This window comes from Hippopotamus amphibius, chromosome 10 (genome assembly GCF_030028045.1).
Source record: "Hippopotamus amphibius kiboko isolate mHipAmp2 chromosome 10, mHipAmp2.hap2, whole genome shotgun sequence".
NCBI classification, from domain to species: Eukaryota; Metazoa; Chordata; class Mammalia; order Artiodactyla; family Hippopotamidae; genus Hippopotamus; species Hippopotamus amphibius.
Window position 1 is genome coordinate 117,541,457 of NC_080195.1, and position 24,992 is coordinate 117,566,448.

The following is a 24,992-nucleotide window of genomic DNA, read 5'->3' on the forward strand; positions in this document are numbered from 1 at the left end:
AATATTTCCATCATATGTAAAAGGCCACTAGGGTATTCGCTGCACTTCACTGGTTTACTCTCCTACTTCAACACGGGTGAAAAATGATCAGATCACTTCGTGCCAGGGGCTGTGAATGTTCCACCCGCAAGTGGTGAGTGATTCACCACATCTTATCACCTGCCTTCTCAAACTCCTGGTACCAACTGTCGCAGGATGTTCTCTCCAGAAGCGGACGGTGAGATGGTTTTGGGGGTACAAGGAAGCAGGGAGGCGGGCCTGAGCAGAGGAAGCAGAGGGCGATGCAGGCCCAGCTAAACTGCAGTCAGCCTGTGGTGTCCTGGAGCAAGCACTGCTTATCAGAGGCCTCTTGTGTTGGGTCCCACGGCCACGTCTTCGTCCTCCTGCCGGCTCAGTCACCTCAAGAAGCAATCGGCCTAGGAAGGTGGCCCTCTGCGGACAAGTGCCGGCATTCGCGTCCGTTACAGCCCACCGTCGCCCCAGGCAGACACACCTCCCTCAGGAGTCCCTGGGAGTGTGGGTGTCAGTCCAGCTCCACCGGGCCCCGAGGCTCCGGACGTCTGGAGCTCCCTGATGTGTGTCCTCGCACTTCCCAAGGTCACGCCCCCGGTCGCCCCCGGTCTGAAACGGCTGCGAGAGCGCCTGCCCAGGCTGTTTTGAAAAGCACGTGGTCTAACACACGTCCCGGCGCGCCTGCGAAGGACGTCCAAGGTGCCCAGCGCGTCCGGCGGGCTCCCAAGGGTCGCGGAAGGCCCCGCGGGGGAGGCCCGCCCGCGCCGGGAGGGGAGCGCGTGCACGGGCCGCCGAGTGCAGCCTCAGCGTCCGCGCCCCCCCCCCCCCCCCCAGCGGCGCCCCGCCGTCCGCGCGGACACCGGCCCAGGGCCCGCTGCCCGCTCGCCGGGGGGCCTGCAGGGTCGCTGCGCACCGACGCCCGCCTGAGGCCCGCGACCCCCACACGGGCGGGGAAGGCAGCCACGGCCGAACCGCCGCAACGCCGAGCTCCCGCCGGTCGGCGACCCAAGTCCCCGGCGCAGAGCCTCTCGGGAGGGACGCTCTCCCCGCTCCTCCAATGGGAGCCCGGAGCAGGCTCGCCGCGTCCTCGCGACCAATGGGAGCGAGCCTCTGGTGTTGCTGGGCGGGCCCGGCTCCCACCGGGCTGGGGACTCGCCGCGCACGCGCGCTCCGTACAGGATCGGCCGGGCGGTCGGGGGCGCGCGGGGCGGCGGCGGCGCCCGAGGAGCCGCCCGCGCTCGTGCCCGCGCGTCTGTGGAGCCGCCCGGGCCGCACCTCTGGCCGCAGCCTCCGCTCGCCGCGGGCAGATGCAGGTCGCCGGGCGGAGGGGAGCAACGTAGCCGCAGCCCGCGCCGCCGCCTGGGCTCGGCCCGGCCCGGTCCCGGCCCCGACCGCGCCCGGCTGTCCTTCGGCGGGGCCATGGCCGAGCGCGGGTGCCCGCTGGAGGCGGTGCCGCTGCCCGCCGAGGTGCGGGAGAGCCTGGCCGAGCTGGACCTGGAGCTGTCGGAAGGTGAGCGGCCCGGCGCCTGGGCCCCCCGCACGGCCGGGCCGCGACCCCCGCCCCGCTCCCGGCGCCCGGCCTCCGGCGCGGGAGCCCGCACGGGGCTGGCCGCTGTGTGCGAGCCGGCTGCCCCGGCCCAGGGCCTGCGGCCCCGCGAGCCTCGGGGTCCGACGGGAGCGCGGGTGGTCGCGGCGCCTGCCTCTCGGGGTCGCCGTGAGCCTGGTGCCGTAACAGGTGCAGAGCACTCGGCGCGTCGAACGCGGTTGTCAGCCCCTTGTAGGGAGTTTTTAAGAATGAAGAAAGCGCGTTCAGTAAGCGTAGCGGTTGGGAGTGTAACACGGGCCGATTCGGCCTCAGAGGCGCGGGCGGCGCCCCCTCCGTCCGCCGCCCCCCGGGGCTCGCGTCCCGGCTTCTGCGCGGCTGTCGGCGCACAGCTAGTTCTTGGCCGGGAGCAGGGAGGCCTCGTGGCCCTCGAAGAGAAGCAGTTACGTGCGTCACTGTGTTTGAAACGTAACCGCGTTTTCTGCTTTTAGAATCCATTTTTTCCACAGTCTGAACCCAGTTCAGGTTTCGCTGAGGTTGGGGTAGTCAATTCTCACAACTATAGTAAGCGTGCGCTGCATCGTACTAACTCATTGAATCCTCACCAATCTTAGGGAGGGAGGTGCTATTGTTATCTTTCGTTATCTTTGTTTTACAGATAATAAATACATTTACATGCAACTGCCTTGAAGTCAACATCCAAATTTTTAAAAGTTCTGTGACCTGGCTTTTTTTTTTTTCTTTAATGGAGGTGCAATTGGAAAAGGGGTGGATTTGAGAATTCTTGGTAATTAGATGCTCTTGGAAAATTGGAAAAACTCAAATTAGGAATGGTTCTGACAGGAACTGCTGTCCTGGGTTTGTGTGTAGTTCTTCATCGGGGAAAATCATATAGATGCAGTTCAGATTTTACACATTTCAAATATGTTTTTTGCAGATTGCTGTTAATTTCTGCTCCAGTGCATTAGTTATTCCCTCAATTCCTTGTGGTTTTGTGGTTGGATGTTTGAGTTCTTTCTGGGAGTTGACGCTTAGGTAAGGTTGAGAACGTCATGATTTGTGTGACAAAACATACATAAAGACAAGTACTGCAACAAAAGCAATGCTTCTCTATTGAACCCGTTTATACTGTTGTCGTTTTAGACGTATGTAGAGGATGTATAGTTGTGTAAAGGGTATAAGATTATATGTAGGTGGATAGGAACCTGGAAACGTAGCTTAAGCTGAGGAAGGTGAAGACGGTGTTGAAGGGAAGGGACAGCAAAGTGCAGAAGCACAGCCCTAAAGCAGCCGAAGTTAGTTTCATTGTCATTATCATTTTTATATTTTCACCAAGTAGAAGTAGAAAGCGGGACTCTCTTTGCCCTCTGTGCTGTGTGTCTCTCCCCACTGCCTCTGCGCGCACCCCCTCCCCACTGTCTTAGAGCATCTTCTAAATTAGGATAATGTCAAAATAGGATGCCTTCACAGCACTCACATTTGTCTGAATGAGGAGTTGCTTAAAACTTAGAGATGACACTGTGTGAGGCAGGTTGGCAGGACGAGGAAACTTAACACAGACAAAAACGCTGCCCACAGGGAGATGGGGGTCAGCGACAGGTAACGGGCTGATCTGGAGAAGCCTGCACGACTTCCCCTCAGCCTGTACCCAGCCTTGAGTAGGAGAAAGTATGCCCCGCCCGTATTCATGACTCACACTGGCCTTGCTCTCCAGCACCCTCACTGGATTCTCGCTGATTGTTGAAACTGGGGTTCGTCCTCAGGCATGGTTCTAGTCTTAGAATGCACTGATTTCTCTCCACAGGGCAGGCGTGTGGACTTTCTGTCATGGATTCCAGAGGGAAATAGGAACAGCTGTGGTCTTGCTCCCTAACTTTCCTGGCTGTTTCGCCCGTCTTGGCTTAGGGGTCTCCTTCAAATTAAGATGAGGATGACGGGTGCAGGTACACAGAACCTCCCTCTTCTTAGAACCCCCCTACCCCCACCTCCGTGAACATACTCAGAAGAATTCACATATCTGGCTTCTCAAAGCATGTCAGAATGTCTGTGGATGAAAATGAGGTTATTAGAGGTATAATCTTGATTTTTTTTTTTTTAAAAAAGAATGAACTCTCAAACACTGATGCCTTGCCTGTTATTGTCTGAAATTACCTTCGATGTGCCTCACAACTTATTTTGGTGCCATACAGAATCTTTGGGCTGTTGCTGAACTGCTTTAGAAACGAGGCTGATGGGGTGAATAGGTGGAACGCAGGGACTCTAGGGCAGTGAGACTATTCTGTACAACATGGCGATGGCGGACACAAGTCATTCTACGCTGGTCAGAACCCATGGAATGTACAACACAAAGGGTTACATGTACCACAGCAGTACAAGATGCGAACAGTAGGGGGTATGTGGGGAATCGCTGTACTTTTCAATACATTTTTTATAAACCTGAAAAAAAAAAAACAAGGGTGATGGTGTAAGTTTGTTCTTTGTTTTACTTGCCTGCAGAGGTTTAGAGAGGAAATCCCTACACAATAGGTTACATTTGTCCCACTCCTGTTTTTTTCACTCTCGTTAATAGGTCTATTCCGTAGCTTTACCTTTAGTCTGTTTCTTGTTTTCCTGCGTTTTGATAGTGCAGGGGCCCCAGCCTGAATGCAGTCAGCCAAAGAGGGGAAGAGCTCTATTTGTGGATGTAGAGGAAGGGATTTCTTTTCACAAAGCCTTTTTCCTCATTACATGTCTTTAATTTCTAAAATGTATGATATAATTCTTAGTTTTCAGAATGACAGCCTGATATTGCCCTCACATTGATAAACATTTGTGTGCTTCCTAAGTATTCTGTCGTATACTAAAGTTCTTACCTCCAAATTCCATTCACCTGTCAAAGCCCAGCCCAAGTGTCTTCTTTTTGTGACCCTTTCCTGATCATCTCCTATGAGGCTACTTTCTCAGAATTCTTATCACTCTTGCCCCCTCTTTTGGAGTTCTTGCCACTTTTTGTTTTTTGTGTTTGTTATTTATGTATATTCATTCATTCAGTAATTATTGAGCACCTGCTGGGTACTAGGTAATGTTTTGATTGTAGTGGTCAGGTTTAGCTTTGTTTCTCCTTTGCTCATAGGCTTTGCACAATGTTGTATCAAAATAATAATGGAGATTTACATTGCAGAGAAATGAAACAGTTTAAAGGAAATGTAGGCTGAAGTGAGCCTCCCTTCTATCCCTGGCCTCTCCCCAAAGGTGGCCTCTGGTATCCATTTCTTGTGTTTTCTTCTAGAAATAATCTGCCAGCGGTTCCCAAACTGTGATTCACACACCTCTCGGGGTCCCTAAGACCCTTGCTGGGGGCCTATGAGGGAAAATTATATTTACAATAATACTAAGGTGTCATTTCTGTTTTCCCTGCTTGTATTGATGGTGCAGAAGCAATGATGGGCAAAACTGCTCATGCCTTGGCAGGAACCATGAGGCAAGCGTGCTGACAGTCAGTGCATTCTTCACCCCTCCACTTTCAGTAAAAACAAGGCCACTTTGACTCATACATACCCTTTCTTGCCGAAGCAGTAAGAGTCAGCTTTCTTAAGTCTCAGCCCTGAGTCCTTGCTCTCGTCTCTGCGTGAGGAGTGGGAGGAGCACGTAAAGCATGTCTGCCACACTGAGAGGTCCAGGGCCTGTTTGAGGAATGGCAGTTGTGCAGTTTGAGCTGCAAAACAAGCTGGCCACTTTTGTTACAGAATGTGATTTTTACTTGAAAAGATGAGTGGCAGACAAAGTACAGCTATTCAGAGTTGGGTATTTGATGGATGTTTTCTGAGAAATGAAGAACAACTGTCAGAAATTGTGGCCGGTGATATATTTGTGCTTTCAAGCAAAAATATAAAAATTTAAAACTGTAACTGTTACCATGAGCTTGACGGCGTCTCAGTATTTAAAGACTGTTTTTTATGGGATCAGTGGCAATATTAATGAACGTGAGGTATAGATATTATTTAGCGAAAGATGTCAACATTTGGAAGAGCTGCGTCATTCTGTGAACCAGTATTTTCCAGATGAACAGTGCATCATGGTACAGGTTCACGCATGGGTGAAAGACCCATTCAAAGACATACCAGTGGATCGCAATGAAAAGTTCATCGATAAGGTTTAGATTCTACATTGCAACTATTGTTTAAGAAACTACCACTTGCCTACTTTTAGTGTGGTATCAAAAAAGAATGTCCATAATGATCTGCAAAGGCTACTGAAGTACTCCTCCCTTTTCCAGCCCATGTGTTCGTGTGAGGCTGGCTTTGCTTCACAGACTGCTGCTACGTGTCCTGCAGCCGATTGAAGCAGATGCGAGAATCCACTTGTTTTCTAAGAAGCCAGGTGTTAGAGAGCCTTGTACAAATAAAACAATACCTGTACTCACTAAATGCTTTGGAAATCATTTTCCAAAAAAAATAAAATTATTTTTTAATTTAAAATATTACTTATGTTAACATGGTAGGTTTATTATAAAATTTTTAGAAGTAAATGTTAAGAAGTTGCACAGTTTTAATGTCTAATATGGTAAACATCGATAGCTCGCAAACAAACAAAAGCTCTTTGGGGTCCTCAATAATTTTTAAGACTGTGAAGGGTTCTTGAGTGCAACACCTTTGAGAACTACCAGACCATGTAACACTAATAGAGCTTTTAAGGAGATACCTAGATGTCAACATGTATTTCTTTTACTTTTTGTTACTTTTTTTTTAGTGTTGCGATGCGATTTAGTATGATGCGATTTCTTTTTTATATTTGTAAGGGCAGTCAAATGTTTCAATTTATAAAACATGTTCAAAAATCTTTAAAAATTATACTTACTGACTAGCTGCTTGTATGTCCATCCTACTTTACGCAAAATCTATTATTCATGATTCAGACATAGTCCCTTTAGAATTTTTATAGTAAATCATCCTAGTGCAGTTGTCTCTTTAAAGAATTTTGATTTATAAGTTTTTAGAAGAATATCAATACTAGGATTTCCATTTTAATATCCTAAAACTTTGCACGTGCTATTCATTGCCAACTTTCTATACCTGTTGAGTTCCTGCTTTTTGTTGTAAGACTTCAGTTTAAACTTCACTTTCTCTTTGAAGCTCTGCCTTCCTCAGAAAACAGCCCCCCGGCCTCAGCCCAGAGTTAGGTGCCTGCTGTTTTTGTCCCTTTAGCTCTTACTGTGTCATTCTTACAGGATTGATCGCAATTTTGTGTTTATCGTTTACTGGGCTTTTCTTTACCCCTTTGTAGGGAGCTCTTCCAAAGGAAGTTTTGATCTGTTCATCTTTCAAGTCTTCAGCACCTAGCACATTTTAGGCATTTTACTGAATGTTTGTTGAATTAATAGAAGAGTAGAACCACACATGGTATTTATTCTCAGTTTTAAATTAAGAATCCTCTGTAGTTGGCTTGAATACTTAGCTTTTTGATAATAGTTTTTCAGATTCAGTGACGCCCTTGGGCAGCCTCACCTGTGCCTCAGGAGCCATCGAACCAGGATGTGGTCTTTGTTGCTCTGACCTACTAGGAAGGCTGAGATGAGCACACTGTGCGTGCAGCCCCGCCGAGGAGGCCTCGCCAGGTGGAGCTCCAAGACTCAAGTCTAATCTGGCCCCACAGTGGGCATGATCCCCCTGGGCCTCCCCTGCTGGGCTCCGGGTCCACACTGACCTCACACTGAGGCCACAGTTCCCGCTGCAGGAGTACGGAAGTGGCGCAATCCTGGGAGGCTGTGACTCCTGACAGGGACCTTGGCTCAAGGACCCCGCCATGGCCTGAAACTTTCTTAGAGCTGCCTGGAGTCTAGGACTTTTCCTGCCCAACCTGCCTGCCTGTCTTCTTCCTTCCGCAGGCGCATCTGACAGCTCACCAGCCTCCTCTGGGTCCCGCTCCGTTTTCCCACATGAATCTCTGCACGTCTGGTCCTGTCGTGACATCTGCATCTCGGAGGACCTGAACTGCCTGCCTATAGGGTCGCCGGTTTAGACCTGTGTTGGGAGGGCTGGTTTATCTGGTGTTCCAGTGTACGTGTCCATCTCCCTTACTGAGGCTCTGCCCTTTGAGGTTGTATCTGGCACATAGTTGTTCGTCAGCAAGTATTGAACTGAACTATTGGCTCTTCTGAGGACCCTCTTGCCTGTGGCAGGCTCTGGCTTAGGTGTCTGTCGTGATGCTTCCCGAGAGCAGGGGCAAGCCGCCTTGCTCCTCTGTGTCCCAGACACCAGAGCCGCTCAGGTGTCCTCCGTGTCCATGACCTGTTACGCTTCCAGGCCCTGTCATAAGCAGAGGCACCATTTGCTCTGTCCATTTGCCTTCTGTTAGCACCTGGTAGACGGAGGGAGCTTGGGGCTATGGGGAGGTGACTTTACACTGAGGCCAGGAAGTACCTCTGGGGAGCACTCGAGGCAGATGGGTGAGCTGGTCAGGGCCGCAGAGGACGGGGCCTGCTGCGTTGTGGGGTGAGGGCCGGGCTGTGGGAGACGGGCCAGCAGGGCCGCCCGGGGCCACGCCGGGCAGGGTGGGTCCTTGGCTTCTGGGCTTCCAGCAAGGAGCCCCTGGAGCTCCTGCTGCTCTGGCCGTTTGCGTCCTTAGAGACTCTCTAGTTGCTGTGTCCAGAAGAGACTGGATGGAGGCAGAGTGAACCCAGAGAGACCAGGTAGGAGGCAGGCGCTGCCTGGGGAGACATGTCATTGGACACAGGGCAGTGGCTGTCGGGGTGAGACGTGCTTGGAGCTGAGGTGGGTCCGGAGCGGGACCGAGGGCATCCACTGTGGCTGGAGGACAGCAAGGAATCAGTTGCGTCCTGGGTTTGGTTTGAGATGCTGCATGTACCCCGTGAGGTGGGAAGACGGGGAGGGCTGGGCTGAGGGAAAAAATGGTCATTCCTTAATTCACAGAAGAGCTCACCTGAACACACGGACCGCAGCGTGTGTGTGAGGCGGCCACGCGGAGATGTTACAGGACAGAAGTTCTGTCTCACAGACGTGCGTTCTGAGCGGGGCCGCAGGTGGTCGTTTGAGTAAAGGGTATGGAGCGTTAATGTTAGTGGGTGCTGTTGAGCAAACACCAGGAGGGAAAGGGGTGCGGAGCAAACACGTGTGTGTTTGGGGTTTTCACTCGGGTGGGCGAGAGAGGCCTTTCCCAGGAGGGCACTGGAGTGGACAGGAGAAACTCGTTTTGCGGAGGTTTGGATTGCAGGTGGGCTCTGCAGGTGGGGAGGCCCCAGGGCAGGTGAGGGCTGTCGCGTGTGTGTGTGTGTGTGTGTGTGTGTGTGTGTGTGTGTGTGTGGAGCAGAGGCGGATGGGGGGGGGGGGCGGGTGGAGGAGATCCCTGAGGCCCTCCGTGCCGCCCCAGGATCAGTGTTTATCCTGGGGAGGAGTGCTGTGGAGAGGGCTGTGGTCTGACAGGGGCCTCGTGCAGCGCCTCTGTCCCCGTAATGAGATGGTCGACCAGGACGAGGCTGGAGACAGAGAGCGAGGTGATGAGTGGGGGTGATACCAGCCAGTCGGCTCCGTTTTTGTTCTGCTGTGTCAGGACGACTTTGAGGGATGCCCCTGCTACCCTTGTGGTTAATGCTTCACGCGTGAGACAGGTACCAGGATGCCACGGATGCTGTTGCGCCTCCCCTGTAGTTTAATAGGTGTTTGTGGCCTAACCTGAGCCACGCGTGGCGAGGCGAGGGTCCTGTCTCCCCATCGGCAGTCACAGCACCTGAGAGAGAGTAACCGCCGTCCTGCTTGGCGCTGGCCGGTCTGGCCAGGCCCCTTCCTCGGCTGGTGGGCAGGAGGGAGTGGGCGCTGTTGGGGTGCCCCTCTGGGGCAGCCGTCTGGCGCAGGCCTCAGCCCAGGCATGTGAGTCAGGGTCGTGCAGGCATGCAGCCTCCCTGGTCGTTCAGTTCCCTAACTTCCTTTGACCTTCAGTCTCACAGAGTGAGATAAGTATACATTCAGGACTTAGAGTTTGAGAAGAGACCGGGTGGCGGCACTGGTCTGCTGGAGTGAAGAGTCCTCGTGGAGCAGCATCCAGGGTGGGGTCCCTGCCTGCCGATGCCCCCTCCAGCCACATGGGGCATCCTCACAGCTGTCCTCATAGGGTCTAGGGTGGGTGCTTCGTTATTTTAGTTGGAAAGTCCCAAAGACTTATAATTTTGAAAACACATTTTTATTTCATCTTCGAATGCCACAGTCCCCAAGCTTTTTGGCACCAGGGACTGGTCTCATGGAAGACAGTTTTTCCGCGGACCAGGGGTCGGGGGTGGATGGTTCATGTGGTAAAGCTAGTGATGGGGAGCAGCAGATGACGCTTCTCTCGCTCCCCTGCCCCCCCCGCGGTGTGGCCCAGCTCCCCAGTACCGGTCTGTCGCCCGAAGGTTGGGGACCCCTGTTTTAATGTGTTCTTTACCTGACACAATATATAGCATTTATGTAATATAAAATGAGCTCCTCTAAAGCATTTGGTCACTCTGCTATGACCCGGCCAAGGAAAGGATAGGAAGGAAGCAGGGTGGCAGGGATGGGAAATGTACTGCTGGTGCATCCCTAAGACTGACTCTTTCTGTAGCATTTTGTTTGCAGTGACCTTGCTTGCTTCTGAGTAAGACTGACATCGTCCTTGTGGGTCAGTCTTTATACCCTTACATTATCCAACGTTTCTGGTGTTGTACTTGTGTGTCAAAAAGAACCAGGAAGGTATATACTGTTTGGCAAAGAAAAACCTCTGTGGTCAGGGAGGGAAGCACCTAAAAATGGTTACCTCTGGCATCTGTTGATGAAGAATCTCTTTGAGTGGTGCCCCCAAGGGCCCCCTTCCGCTTTTCACAAGGAAATGAGTGGTCTGTGCTTTGAGAGTTCCTGGATTCTTGGGGCATCACCTCAAGTAACGGCCGGGGGACAGTGATCATGCAGGGGTTTCCGCTGAGACTTGGCTTTGTGTCCTTCGGCTGTAAGGAAAGAATAGAAGTCCTGCTCCTCAGTCTACACTGACAACTCATGATTTAAGATTACCATTTTGGATAAAGAAGTTTTATTCCCTTTCAGACTTAAGAACTTTTTCTACAGGGTCATTGGTAAAGAACCTTTAAGTTGAGTATCTGAAACGTCAAAAGGCTGTTTATACTTGTTGAAAACAGGCAACTAAAAAGAGCACGTGCTAGTAAGTTCCTCCATCGCTCATAGGTTTGTCCTTAGGTTATCTCTGAAGGTGAAGGAGACTAAGGATTAGCATTTTCAGGAAACAGCTAGGAAACACTAGAACTAGGATCGTTTTGAAATAAAGGTTATAGAAATGTTATAGAAATAGGGATTCTGATCTCATCTTCAGATAATCTTGTGTTATTAATCTGAACTGTGTCCCCCAAAATCCACATGATGAAGCCCTAACCCCCAGTGTGACTATATTCCTTTAAGGAGGTGATTAAGGTGAAATGAGGTCATAAGAGTGGGTCCCTGATCCAGTAGCACTGGTGTCCTTATAAGAGAGAGAGAGACACCAGGAACGCACACACAGAGGAGAGACTACGTGAGGATCCAGGTGGACGGTCAGCTGCACGTGAAGAGAGAGGCCGCAGGAGGGACTAGCCCTGCGACGCTCGGATCTCAGATGTCCAGCCTCAGAGCTGTTGTTTAGACCACCCAGCCTGTGACATTTATTGTGGCAGCTGAGTCTACTGAGACCCTCAGCGTGTCATCCTGTCTTTCAGCAGCCTTCAGCAGACTGAGTAAAAAGGCCTGATGATCTAGTGAGGCTGAAAGCCTTGTGAGCCGGCAGTGTTGTGGCGCGTGTGCAGGACCCCGTCGGCTCTGCGGGAGTGATCGTCAGGACTGGGCAAGCAGGGCTGAGGGAGGAAGTAAGGTTTCTTCCAGCCCTGTTTTGAAGGCACTTGTGAGGAGGGTGGAGCAGAAGGAGGAAGAACGTGCGAGACAGAGGAGGATGAGCCAGAGCTGAGTGGGCTGGGGCTCCAGACAGTCCCCCCCCCCGCCCCGGCAGGTGGCACATGGCTCCCTCACGGGAGGGTGTGTGCGTCCCAGGGAGGAGTTTGGACCGGACTCTGGAGTGTGGACCAGCATCGGAACAAACTCAGACACAGCCTGAAGCCAGGTGGGTGTTGTGGCTGTGAGGTGACAGGCACAGTAGCACTTTCTGTGGTGGTGGCAGCGTTTTGTGCTGAGCCGTGTGGTAGCCACCAGCCACATGTGCCATTAAACACTTGAGGTATGGCGAGTGGGCCTGGGGAGCTAAATAGTCATTTAGTTTATTTTTAATTAATGAAAATTTAAACAGCCACGTATGGCTAGTGGCTGTGTATTGGACAGCACAGCAAGGTGTATGCTCTGCTAAAGGCATTCTATTGAAGAAGAGTAATGCTGGGCTTCCCTGGTGGCACAGTGGTTAAGAATCTGCCTGCCAGTGCAGAGGACATGGGTTCGAGCCCTGGTCTGGGAAGATCCCACATGCTTCGGAGTAGCTAAACCTGTGCGCCACAACGACTGAGCCTGTGTTCTTGAGCGTGCGTGCCACAGCTCCTGAGCCCTCGTGCCACAGCTACTGAAGCCCGAGCACCTAGAGCCCGTGCTCCACAGCAAGAGAAGCCACTGTGATGAGAAGCCCTCACACTGCAATGAAGAGTAGCCCCCGCTTGCCACAACTAGAGAAAGCTCGCGCACGGCAACGAAGAGCCAACACGGCCAAAAATAAATAAATAAATAAATATATTAAAAAAAAAAAAAGAGTAATGCCGTCAAAGTACCTTATGCTTCTTCTACCCCTGCTCTTGACAGTGGGGAGAAGATTAAAATTAGATTAGTGTGTGCATTCAAGAACCCACAAAGTCTTGAAAACATAGATAGCCAATTTTCTGTTTTTAAAAAAGGGCTAAAGGGGTGGTTATTCTCGGGTGCTTTATTTTAAGCAGACCTTCCTTAGTGATGGAGCTAGCAAGGTTTTTTTTTTAAGGTATTAAGCAGCAATTGAAATATTCCTGTGTGATCTCTGTCTGTCTGTCTGTCTGTCTGTCTGTCTCTCCTTCCCTCTCTCTCTGATTTAGAATGATTCTTCTGGCAGCATGTAGAGAGTGTGTTTGGATGAGTATGATGTTGGGAGCAGAAACATTAAAGAGCACATTGCTGTAACCCAGGACAGGAGCCTGTGACGGCCTGGGTGGAGGCTGAGCCAGTGGGCTGGGGCAAGTGGTCTGACGTGGAATCAGCAGCCTTGGAGTGGAGAGGTGGACATTGAAGGAGGGTCTAGAGTGACCCCCGAGTTTCTGAAGTGAGTGCCGGGGAGCTGGTGGGTCTGTTCGTGAAGATGTGGGACACAGAAAGAACATGTCTGCTTCGTACCTGTCGAGTGTGAGGTGTCTCTGGGAGGTCCGAGTGATGGTGTCCAGGGAAGACCTGAATGTACAGGACTGGCACTTTCTAGAAGAAGCTAGTCTGGAAGTAGAAATTTGGAAGTCATTGGAACAACCGTCATAATTGCAGTGAATATGATTGCCCCGTATGGAGAGCTGAAAAATGCAAAGAAGGCCTAGGACAAACCCTCGAAGAGCCCAGACTCCAAAGGGAAGGGCAGAGAGAGGAGAACACGGGACGGAAGAAGGCGCTGCAGCAGGAGCAGGAGCAGGCTGTGGGCCTCTGTGGGTGTCGGCAGCTGAGGCCGGGGAGGTTTCAGGACGGGGAGCATTTGCTTGTGGGAGTGGAGGATTTTCTAGGTCAGTATGCAGGACCAGTCATAAGGTAAAGAGGACTGTCCTTCCCCAGATCTCACTGAAATGGTAGCAGTTTTAAAAAGAAAAGAAATTGACAGCAGTCTACATTCTGGAAAATCAGAAAGGTCGGTCCGCACAGTGAGCACAGTCTGGGAGGCGAAGGCAGGCCTGAGGCAGGCGGGCCACTGCGCTGGGGAGGAGAGGGCGTGGGGGCGGAGAGGATGTCTTTTTCGTTGGTTTCCAGAGTCTGCCACGCCCCTCCCTTGGGAGGAAGGGGTGCTCAGAGGGCAGGCCCACCTCTGCCTCAGCAGAGCAGGTTCTCACTCACATTCCTCAAAAGAGTTCACTCGAGTGGAAGCTGTGCCGCTGAGAAGTTGGGAGACACTGGAGGGGATGATATTTGAAGTTCTCCTTCCAGTAGCGGGAGTGTTCTAAGTTCTGGCCGTGAGCATCCAATGTGAGTCATACCGTAGTGTGGCTTTATCTCACTAAGTGGTGTTTAAAAGCAACCCGCACATGGATGTTTATAGGGGCTTTACGCATAATTGCCCAAACTTGGAAGCAACCAAGATGTCCTTCAGTAGATGAAGGGATAAATAAGCTGGTACATCGAGACAATGGAATATTATTTAGCACTAAAAAGAAATGAGAGACTTCCCTGGTGGTGCAGTGGTTAAGAATCTGCCTGCCAATGCAGGGGATACAGGTTCGATCCCTGGTCTGGGAAGATCCCACATGCTGCGGAGCAACTAAGCCTGTGCGCCACACCTACTGAGGCTGTGTGTTGCAACTACTGAAGCCCACGCACCTAGAGCCTGTGCTCCACAAGAGAAGCCACTACAATGAGAAGCCTGTGCACCGCAGCAAAGAGTAGCCCCTGCTCCCCACAACTAGAGAAAGCCTGTGAGCAGCAACGAAGACCCAATGCAGTGCCTCTCCCCCCCCCCCCCCCAGAAAAAAAAGAAAAGAAAAAGAAATGAGTTATCAAGTCAAGAAAGGACACGGAACAATCTTTTTTGGGGGGGTGGGGTGGGGAGCTGTGCTGGGTCTCTGTGGCTGTGCGTGGACTAACTGTTCTGCAGTAATGACGTCTGGCACACATGCACTTCTTCCTGCTCGTTTTCATGGACGGGACACCTCACGTTGTTTGCTGTTACATGTAACGTGCCCTGCCTGTCCTTGTTCCTGTGACCTTAAAGAGCTGTGGAGTGCCTTCAAGAACAGGTCCTTAGAAAGCGTGTTGCTGAGTTGGAGACTTGATGGCATCCCTTGGGGTTTTGCCTTTGTAATCCAAAGTGCATCTGGTTTGCTGCCGTGGAGGTCAGCCTGAGCCACACGTCGGACCCTGGCCTGGAGGGTTAGTGAGGACTGCTGACCACAGGCCCCCAGAGCAGCGCTTTCTGCTGGTGGCCTGCTGTGTTTCCACAGTTGCGCCCCGGTGCCCCGCGGGGGGACACCTCCGTCGTGTCTGGGGTTCCTTCCGGCGGGTGAGCAGGGTCACCCTGGTTCTGTGCAGCAGATTGAGGAGCGTGCTCTGCTGTTTGTCTCTTTAGTGTTACCGAGCTTGGGGTCAGACATGCTGGATGTGAGTCCCTTTGTTAGCTCATTAGTTTTGGCCTGGAGTCTGTTTCGGATTCCATTTTGCTGTCTGTGACTGGAAGCTTTGCATTCAGAGGCATGTCGGGTTGGTGTCTCCACTGGATACTTGAAAATATGGTAACTGGTTACACATGAAAATGTGTAGCTGGTTATATTCAGTTGGTTTGCACAACTTTCAGGATATGGCACCAACTGGGAGTGAACACATTTCCTTTCTGAAGGCTCCTTGGTGCCTTCACCATGTAAGCGGTTCATTTGAAATGGGAACATAAAAAGAAACTGTTTGTAAGAAATGAATATTTAATTTTAAAATATGCTGAGATTGGAATTGACGTATACACACTACTGTATATAAAATAGGTAACTAATAAGAACCTACTGTATAGGCACAGGGACCTTTATTCAGTACTCTGTAATGACCTATATGGGAATAGAATCTAAAAAAGAGTGGATATGTGTATAACTTTCACTTTGGTGTACAGCAGAAATTAACACAACATTGAGTCAGCAATACTGCAATAAAAGTTAATTAAAAAAAGAAAATGAAAAATATCCTATAAAATCAAATGCTCTGTCTTTATCTGTTTTAGTTTAGTGTTGCAATACTGTTTTCATTTAAATTTGTCTTAATTACATATTTTCACATATTCCAGAAGAAACGCAACTTTTTAAGTAGATACTGTTTAAAAAAACACAGTTGCTTTAGATTTGTTCACAAGTTGAGACTCATTAAGCAAAAGCATGCAATCATAACCTGGACCCAGTCAGGGCCTGTGAGTGTCCAGTGAGTGTAAGATGAGGAAGACACAGCCCATGGGCCACTGCAGTCAGCAGTGGATAGGTGTGCTCATTACATCACAGGTCAGGTGATGATAAAAGCGAAGCGCTTCGCGAAAAAAAAATTGGCAATAGAGTGAACAAAGGCAGCATACGTTCTGCAGAACATATTCAAGTTAAAAGGCACTCAAGGCAGTAGAACAGTTTGTGTGGTGTTGGAGCGGGAGTAAGGGGCCAGAGTAAATCAGAGGATGGAGGCGGGCACGGAGCAGCCCTGTGGGGAGGGCCTGCTGGAGGAACAGCCGCTGACCCTATGGAGGGTGGTGCAGGGCCCGGAGGTTCCAGACCTCAGGCTTGTCTTCTGTGGGGTGGCGCGTTGGTGTCTACCCAGAGGCGTTCAGTGAGGCTTCATCAGACGTCAGACGTTCAGAAGTCTTGGGCTTTTGACAGCAAATCAAGAGTTTACCTGGAGGAAATACTTGGTGGCACACTTCGAGTGATGGCAGCCTTTGTCTTCTGGTTCCCAGCAGCCTCGCCGCTTTGCTTGTCTGGGGCAGGCGCGTGACAGGGGTATGAGGGTCAGGGAGGGGTGCCAGGAGGGCTTGCAGAACACTAGAAGCTTTCTGTTGAAGACAGTTCACCCAAAGAACAAGATACTAGTGGACGTTGTAATATACATTTCTGGTTGAAATAAAGTCTCCAAAACACGCCAGATCCACCCTGAGCACTCCGAGTTGTCCAGGAAACCAGCCAGTGTGCTTAGACTGAGAAGTGTTTCCCTGCAGACATGTTTCCTGCCTTGCTTCTGGGTAGGTTAGTTCATTTTTAGGCTGTTCTTCTTCATGATAATTTATGAGCACAGCAGTCCTTTTCCCGAGTCCTGGCCCGGTCACAGCCCTTGGCTGGCGAGGGTTGGTTTCTCGTGAGTCCCTTGCAAGGACAGCAGCACTTCCGCAGCTTGAGCCTGCACAGAGGCACGTGGGGGTCTTGGTGAAACGTGGACCCGGGTCTTTTAGCCTGGGCTGTGGCCTCAGAGTGTGGTTCTGACATGCTTCCAGGGGTGCTGCTCACAGTTTTACATATCGACGCGTTATTTGCATACGTGGGACTCACCCTTTGTGGTGTGTAGCTCTGTGTGTCTCTGTCCACCGCATGCAGTCATGGAACCACCACCGCAGTCAGACGTGGAGCAGCTGTGGGCGCTCCCCCTGCAGCACTGTCTGTACTCTGGCCCTATTGCTGTATCTTTTCCAGATGCCACGTGACTGGAATCCTCCTGCACGTGGTCTTTCGAGCCTGGCTCTGTCCTCCGTGTGGGTGTGAGACCCCGGATTGTTGTCTGTCAGTGGTTTGCTTCTTCTCCGCTGAGCAGCACTCCACTGTGTCAGTGCAGTGTGCTTTCTACATCCAGTCACCAGTTTTTCCATTACGGGTGAATTTTCAATTAAAAACTTGGGAGAACTTTAGAAGAAATGTAATTCTATTTTTCCATTGTTGTTTTAGGTGACATCACTCAAAAAGGATATGAGAAGAAAAGGGCAAAGCTGCTTGCACGTTATGTACCACTCATTCAAGGTAAGGTCGACACATCTCATAAAACTGATTTAAAAGTTGATTTTAGTTTGACATAGGTAGTTTCATATTTTACTGAGAAGGGCTGGGCAAATAATGTGTCTAATAATAAATTATAAAGTCCAAAGGCATAGATTATAATTTATCTCTCTGCTTTGATACAGATTTCATTCCCAAATAGGATTTATTTTATTTTTATGATCATAGACCATGATTGTTTTTATGATTTTAGTAAGGAACATTTCCTTACTTAGGTTTGTAACAAATATTATAAAGATGTCAGTTCTTCCCAACTTAGATTCGTCTGTGGAGTTAGCACATTCAGTGTTTCAACAGTTTTTGGAGGGTGGAATTTAACAAGCTAATTAAAAAATTTATATGCAAGTTCGGGACTTCCCTGGTGGTCCAGTGGTAAGACTCTGGGCTTCTACTCCAGGGGGCATGGGTTTGATTGCTGGTTGGGGAATTAAGATCCTGCATGCCATGTGTGGCATGGCCAAAAAAAAAAAAAAAATTAGAAAAAAATTTACATACAAGTTTAAAGGGTCAAAGGATTCAAAATATGGTAAAAAAAAAAAAAAAAAAAGAAGAAGAATGAGGTGGGAAGATTTTCCTATTAGGATATGAGGAGTTAATCTCCAGCTGTTGTCATTAAGACAGCCTGGTTTGGCACGAGAGTGGACAGCTAGATTAGCGGAGCAGAACACGGGCCCAGACAAACATGCACGCTGTGGAGACCAGGCTTACGGTGGAGGTGGCGTTGCAGGTCACGGTGCTGGCACGGTTCCTTAAGACACAGAAACTAGGTATGAAGGGCCTAAAACAGGAAGGCAAACATTATAGCACCTTTGGAAGGTCACATAGGAAAACTGTCACCGTCTCTAGACAGGAGGGATTTCTCAAGTCCAAAATAAAACAAAAACAAGTACAATTGGAGGAAACTATTTAAAAAAAATCTTAAAACCCATTTGCCAGCCATCAACAGCAGCCGTCCAACAAGGTGCTTGCGTGCCTTTGCATGTCCTTTACTCAGGGGCAGGCGTGCCCGCCATGCCACGCCCAGGCCCCCGTCGGGGTGGCCAGTGCCCGTGTGGCGCCACAGACAGACAAGCAGGGCGAGAGCAGCACAGGATGCCGTCCCTGCACAGGTGTAGTTATTTTATGCCTTGAAAACCGAGCTGACTGCTTACTTAGCTTTTAGAATTAGTAAGTTTTGGTAGAAAACAGATATGCAGGAATCAGTAGCTTTTCTCTGGCAGCATTTCTGTTAATAAAATAACTTACATTCATAATGGCTGTGGACTGTCGAATGTTTTTAATACGTTTAGCAAGAAAGCCACAGACCTGTGTGAGGATCATAGATCTATTTGAAAGAAATAACCAAGACCCTAGAATATGAAGAAATGTACCAATATCCTCAATGGAAGACTTTAATACTATAAAAGTAGTAGTTTCCACATTAATGTGTGAACAAAGTGTAGTCCAGTCTGAATACCAGTGGCTGATTTTTTTCCCCAAATCTGGCATTTTTGAGAAGGAATACCAGTGAGAAAGGCCTGGCCTTCAAGGTGTTCAGCCTGGCCGTGTGCACTTGATCGTCCCAGCTGGACACAGGGGTGGATGGCGTGGAAGACCCAGCAGTGTAAGAGAAGGGCATCCAGGAACGATTCAGGACAATTCAAAGGAGAGAAGACTTATTTAGCAACTGGTGCCATCCCTTTGGAGTCAACGGTGGGACCCTCTTCCTCTCCACCGTTAGCGAACATAAACTTTAGAAGGATTAAAGCTCTAAATGTTTATATAATTATAAAATACTATAAAATTCAGAAGAATATTTGAATAGCCTTTGAGTAGGGGTTACAAGGTAGGAGACCTGGGAAGAAACCAGGTTATGACTGTCGTTCTAGAAAGGAAAGTACTGCAGAGTAACTGAGCTGCGGCTAGCCGGCCATGGCCCGGGAGGCATGCACAGTCCAGGGGTGTGCCTCCAGCTGGCCAAGGCATCGTGCAGGTCCTTTGGGGGGGTCCTTAGCTGGGTAGAATTAACAGAAACTCAAAGGAAAGGACATACGGATGGACAATAAACGTTAACATATGTTTAGCCTCACTCGTAGTCACAGGAACCACTTTTCTCCCGTCAGGTTGGCAGAATTCTAAAACTAATAACATCCAGTGGTGACAGAGAGATGGGGAGAGGGCACATTGTGGGAGTGTGAATTGCTGTGACTTTTCTGAGACGTTCTCTCTTGATACCTGTTAAAATTAAAAATATACCTTCTCTTTCATCCAGTGATTTTCCATTGGGCTTTATATCTTTGTTGAATAAATGAATCAATCTCAGTAAAAGCACTGTATTTTGGAATAAAGGTGTGAGGATGTCCACATGCATATACCTCACTTTGCGACACACCTGTTTTTAGTCCATGACGCATAAGATTCTGTGTTTTCTCCAGTGTGGACTTTAAAGAAGTTTTATCCAGTCGCAAGAGACAAAAAGCCAGAATCAGTGCTGACCAGTGTTACCGTATGTTGCGTATGTCGCATGTATGTATGCGTTCACATTTTGTAGAGCTAAACATGGATTTCCAAGAGATGTCCCTGTCCTCTCGTGCTGTGTAACACACACCCAAACCTGGTGCGTAAAACAACAGCAAGAGCATCGTTGTGCCCCAAGCCTGAAGTCAGCCAGGCTCGGGGGGCAGCTCCTCCCTGTCTGTGGAGCCAGAGCTGGTGTCCCGGCGGCTCCTCAGTCAGCAGTGGCGTTGGTGCCGGGAGGCTTGGGCGGCCGAGTGCGGGGCCCCCGTGAGCCCTGTCCCCTCTGTCCTCTCTGTGTGTTGTCACAGAGAGCTGGGGGCCGGGAGGCCTTTCCTGAGCAGCACCGGAGGTCAGGACCCACCTGGGCCCATGTGGGGTTAAGCTGCTGCTTTCTGGGCAGTGATCAAGGCTGGGGTCCTGGAGGCCATTTTCCTGAGGCATCTTGAAACAAAGGCTAAAATTAAACAGGTTATTCTAATGAAGCCCAGCGGAAGGCTTGGCTTTGCGCTCTCCTCAGATGCCAGCAGACTAGAGTGCGGCCACGCTGGGGACTCTGTGTGATGACCCTGTGTGGTCACGCGCGTCCTTCGCTTAGCACGCGGCGTCCCGAGGGCCTGGGTGTCGGGCTGTGGGCATGAGAGCCGGTGGGGCTGCGACGGGGCATGGAGAGCTGTCCGCCCGTGGGGTTTGGAGACGGCAGGAGTCACAGGCCGAGGCGGTGGGCGCCCGAAGCCTCTGAGCCCCTCACCCGTCCTTGTTCCTGTGTCTGAGGGCGGCTGGCGACACCCCCATGATGGCTCTGTGGGTGGTTTCCCTCGGGCTTGCTGACACCAGGGACCGTGCAGGGAGGGCAAGCCATCCCTAGAGAGCCGGCCTGTGCGCCTGTGCCGAGCTGGGGGCCAGGGCGGCTGCGGGGGCTGGGCTGCGCTGGGCCGTGGGCGGCGGGGCCGGAAGCGGCGGGGCCGGCACAGGGTGCACAGCTGTGCAGCCGGGGTTGTGCAGCTGTGCTGTTTTACATGGGTTTTTCCATGATTGGAAAAGTAACTTGTTTACGGCAGGTGTTCCTATAAAACTGTGTTTCAGGAGTAGATCCATCCCTACAAGCGGAGAATAGGCTCCCCGGGCCCTCACAGACCACGGCCTCCGCCCCCAAACAGCAGAAGCCACGGCCCAGCAGCACCCGGGACGAGCGCTTCAGGTCAGGTAGGGACCAGAGACCCGCAGGCCTCAGCGCTGCTGAGGAATTATTTTCACTTGAACCATAACTCACCACATCGTGTATTTCAAGAAAATAATGTAACTTTCACAAAACTGAGTCTGTTTTAATGTAGCCTGTAGTGTAAGTGTTCTCTTCTTAGGGGATGCTTATAGAAATCTCAGAAGAAAGCTAAACCTTCCTCCCCCCGTTAGAATAATTTCTGTAAATGTTTGTGTCCATTTTTCTACCTCGCGCTTTGGGACTGGTATTGATGGATTTGTGCATTAGGGACCACTGTACTACTGTAGGTGTTTTAGTATTTTTTTCTTTCTCTAAGTTTGGAGATTTCCTTCTAATTAGATTTCTGCCACTCTGTCAGTGCTTTTATAAATGTTTAACTTTGTCTCTGACATGGGATTTCCCTGGTGGTCCAGTGGATAAGACTTGGTGCTCCCAATGCAGGAGGCCTGAGTTCGATCCCTGATTAGGGAACTAGATCCTGCGTGTGCAACTAAGACCCACCACAGCCAAATAAATAAATAAATATTAAAAAATAAGTAAATTAATCTGTCTATGACATTTTTGTTTGAATTATCAGGACATCCATTGAGAAAATTTATCCAGTAACTTTTGAACACTTTTTTCCTGTTTAACATTTTCACCATTGTGTGATTGTATATCTCCTTTATATTTAAACTTTTTCAATAAACCTTTATATATAGAGAAACTTTCAAGAGAAATAAAGGAATGGCCATTTTATTTTAAGAATATCTAAAAGGAAATAAAGGTTTTTTGTTTTGTTTTTTTTTTTGATAAAAACAATCCTACAGCATTTATTGTCATCTGGTAATAACATAAGGGTGAGCAAAACAATATGAATAAATGTTTTACAGCTACACTTCTAACAACACCTAAAAAACAAAATGTATTGCCTTCTCAACAATTTCTCACTTCATTGATCATTTCTAGTTGGAGACACTTTGGAGCAGAGTAATGTTATCTCCTTTTAGCATGATCCGACCCAGTTGTTTTCTTGACTTTGTTTTAGAATGAATCTCTTCTGCATCATCTAATACGAGGTTCATATACTCCTCAAAACCAATGATACAGCCCTCTATCCGTATATTCACTTGCTCATAAAGCCACACTTGAATCCGAGATCTGTTTTGCAAGTACCTGAAGATGAGATTGATGGGCTGCACCATCACCCTGTGCACCTTCTGGCCCTGGCCCCTGTACGCCATGGTCGAAGCTCACAAAGACCACACTCACCCGCACACTGCCTCAAACAGCAGCTTCCGGAATAAAGAGCCGCAAGCGGAAGTGCGTAGTGCCTGAGCGGCGACCTGGGCGGCTCCTGGGAAATACGTCGAACATTAAGATTTTAACTGTTATATCAACATGAGAGTGTGATGAAGTGATTTGAGGAATTTTTAATCAGATGGTTTCTTACCAATTCAGTATACATTTAAAAAAGTTTCCTTCCACTGATAATAGTTTCTTTTCTGGTTACATACATGATATGTATATATAACATGGGATATTAGAAACAGCCCCATCAGCATTCCACAGACGCTGTCTTTAGCTCTGGGTACAAAAAGCACACGCCTCTCCAAACACCACGAGTGGGGTCCCCGGGGGTCCCCTTCCTGTCCCTGCCTCCCTGTCCCCCTCCATTTCTGTGTCACTGACGTTGATGGCCTGCTTTCTGCCCTTGTGAACTGTGTCTGGTTCGCCTTCTTTACGTTCTGAAAACAACACCTTTATCATTAATGTGCTTTGCTCACATTTTCTCCAGGGCTTTGTCGTCTCTGAAGTCTCTTACAGTGGCTTTCGTAGCAGAAGTTTTTAATTTTAATGAAGTCCAGATTATCGGTTCCTTTTCATGAATAGTGCTTTTGTTCTTGCATCTAAGGTCACAAAGATTCTTACTTGTGTTTTCTTCTAGACGTTTTATAGTTTTAGGTTTTACCTTTAGGTATATGCTTTAGATTTTTAGTTAATTTTAGTATGAGTTCAGGGTATGGCGCAAAGCTTGCCTTTTTGCACGTGGGGATCCCGTTGTCCCCGATGCCCTTGCTTCTTGTCTGAAAGCAGCAGCGCATGTGTGGCTCTCTTTCTGGACTCCATTCTACCCTGTTGATGTTTCCATCGTCGTCACGGCATAGCCAGCTCTCTGAGTGATTGCATCATCACAATCACTGTTCACGTCAGCAGAGCTATTCCTCCAAGTTCACTCCTTGTCGTTGTTCCCTTGTATGTTCTGTGCCCTTTTTCCCCTCTGCCACCTTTAAGATTTTTCTCTTTAATGGTTTGGTGGTTTGATTATGATGTGCCTTGGTGTAGTTTTCTTTGTTTCTTGTGCTTGGGGTTTGTTGAGCTTCTTGGATATGTTTTATACCCTGTAATGTTTATATTGCCCAGATTTTTAGTTGTTGGTGGTCTTATCTGCACTTAGGTTTTTGTTTGCTTCTAAGGCAGCAGTAGAGTTTAACGTGTGTCCTCGCAGTCACAGCCAGATCTCTTGCAGGGCTCCTAGGTTTGTGTCTTCTCGAGCACCGTCTTCTGCGAGTGTTTTCGGTTGTACGTCTGGGAGTATTTCTATCAGACCCTCAAGTTTAAATGATACTTTGGCTCGTTATAAAATTCTAGGTTCAACACTTGTTTCTTCAGCTGTGTTGCCTTCTTGCGCCTGGTGGTTACTGTTGAATGAAGTCAGTCTGTTTGCTGACCCTTCAAGATGACTTACTCTTTCTTTCTGGAAGCTTTTAGGGTTGACTGGTTGTCTTTGATGTTTGTGAATTTTATTTTAATACACCTAGGTGTGAATTTTTCATCTTTCCTGATGATACCGTATGAGCCATTTTCCTGAAAGGTTTCTAACTGCTTTAAAAACGTTTTGTTGGGGAAAAGTTTGAACACGTATGAAGGTGAACGTGGTGGTGTAATGAGCCCTAGATTCATCCAGCCATGCAGTTCTCGCCACACTCAGGCTCTGTCTTGGCTACTTGATCAACCGCTGCTTCCTCCCTTCCCGTGTGATTTTGAAGCAAATCTCAGTGATCATGTTATTTCATTTAGATGTCATGATATTCTTGGTTTCTGTATCTGAAAAAAAATGCATGTATCTCTAAAAAAAATGGTACCATTATCACAAAATAATTAACAATAATTCCTTAGTATCAAATACCCAAATGTTCATATGGTTTTAAAAAGTTTATTTCGACCCAGGATCCAAATAAGGTGCACAGATCGCAGGTGGTTGGTGTGTGTTTCCGCCTCCGATAACCTGGTCTTGGGTCCTGTCCTGGACTGTGGGCCGGCAGCTCTGTGGCTCCCGCAGGTCACTTAGGGTTCTGTGTTCTCCCACCAAGAGGCACCCCAGGCCTGAGTCTCTCTCCTCCTTGGGGTGCTGGTGGACCCGTTAGTTCATTAGGGTGGCAAAGGGCTGGGCAGCTCCTGTGGAGAGGAGCTGCGCTCACTCACCATGAGGCCGGAGAGATGCTCGATCCTCTCCACTGTCTGCTCCTCTTCAGAATAATGGGTGGGGTCACCGGCACCCTCCAATGGCAGCCAGTTAGTTTTGCTTCCTCTTTTCCTTCCTTTCTTTCTTTTATCTTGTTTTGTAGCGTCGTAGTTGATATTCACTTCCTCCTGGCATTTATCCTTGGTGATGCTCACACTGCCCCATCCTTAGCCTTTGCAAGCGTCACCATACCGGCCCCAGCTTTTGGGCCGTTGGGCCGTGCGCTCATTGGCTGTCAGGATGCACTGCTCCAGGCTCGTCTGTGCACCTCCTGCCCAACCTGGAGTCCACCCTGTCCCAGGGTCCTGCATCAAGGATGGTGCTGTGAGACCACGGTCTGGGTGGTAGGGATGCTTACTGCTGTCGGGCTAGTCATCATTTCTAGACATTTTTAGGGACATGCTGTTTAAAGATAAAACGCCACGTGTGTTCATGCCAGTAACTCCCATTCGGATTCAGGACAGCAGGGTTTTCCCTCACTTCTTTGGTCTCGGTGTCTCCTGTCTCCCTCATG

At 49.4% G+C, this 24,992-nt stretch overlaps 2 protein-coding genes across 13 annotated transcripts in view; one reads left to right on the plus strand and one right to left on the minus strand.

Annotated features, from left to right (window-relative positions):
- The first annotated feature begins 931 nt into the window (after positions 1-931).
- Positions 932-24,992, plus strand: part of DIP2A (disco interacting protein 2 homolog A) — an 86,291-nt gene continuing 62,230 nt past the window's right edge. For 2 of the 12 annotated variants that reach the window (XR_009047680.1, XM_057696669.1), the window contains exons 1-3: positions 1,149-1,522; positions 17,151-17,222; positions 20,838-20,957. Coding sequence is in view for 6 of the 12 variants with exons in the window: in XM_057696669.1 (XP_057552652.1) it covers positions 1,432-1,522; positions 17,151-17,222; positions 20,838-20,957 (283 nt within the window). In the remaining 6 variants the exon portion in view is untranslated. Of the gene's footprint in view, positions 1,523-17,150; positions 17,223-19,672; positions 19,764-20,837; positions 20,958-24,992 lie in introns of all 12 variants that reach the window. The other 10 variants (XM_057696670.1, XM_057696671.1, XM_057696672.1 and 7 more) reach the window with 9 other exon arrangements.
- Positions 21,894-22,196, minus strand: LOC130829961 (small nuclear ribonucleoprotein E-like). The gene has a single exon (XM_057696675.1). The coding sequence runs from the start codon at positions 22,194-22,196 to the stop codon at positions 21,918-21,920; it is 279 nt and encodes a 92-aa protein (XP_057552658.1). The 3' UTR covers positions 21,894-21,917.

Excerpts from the sequence above, each read along its gene's own strand:
- LOC130829961 (XM_057696675.1), bottom strand. The coding sequence starts at position 22,196 with ATGGCGTACAGGGGCCAGGGCCAGAAGGTGCACAGGGTGATGGTGCAG.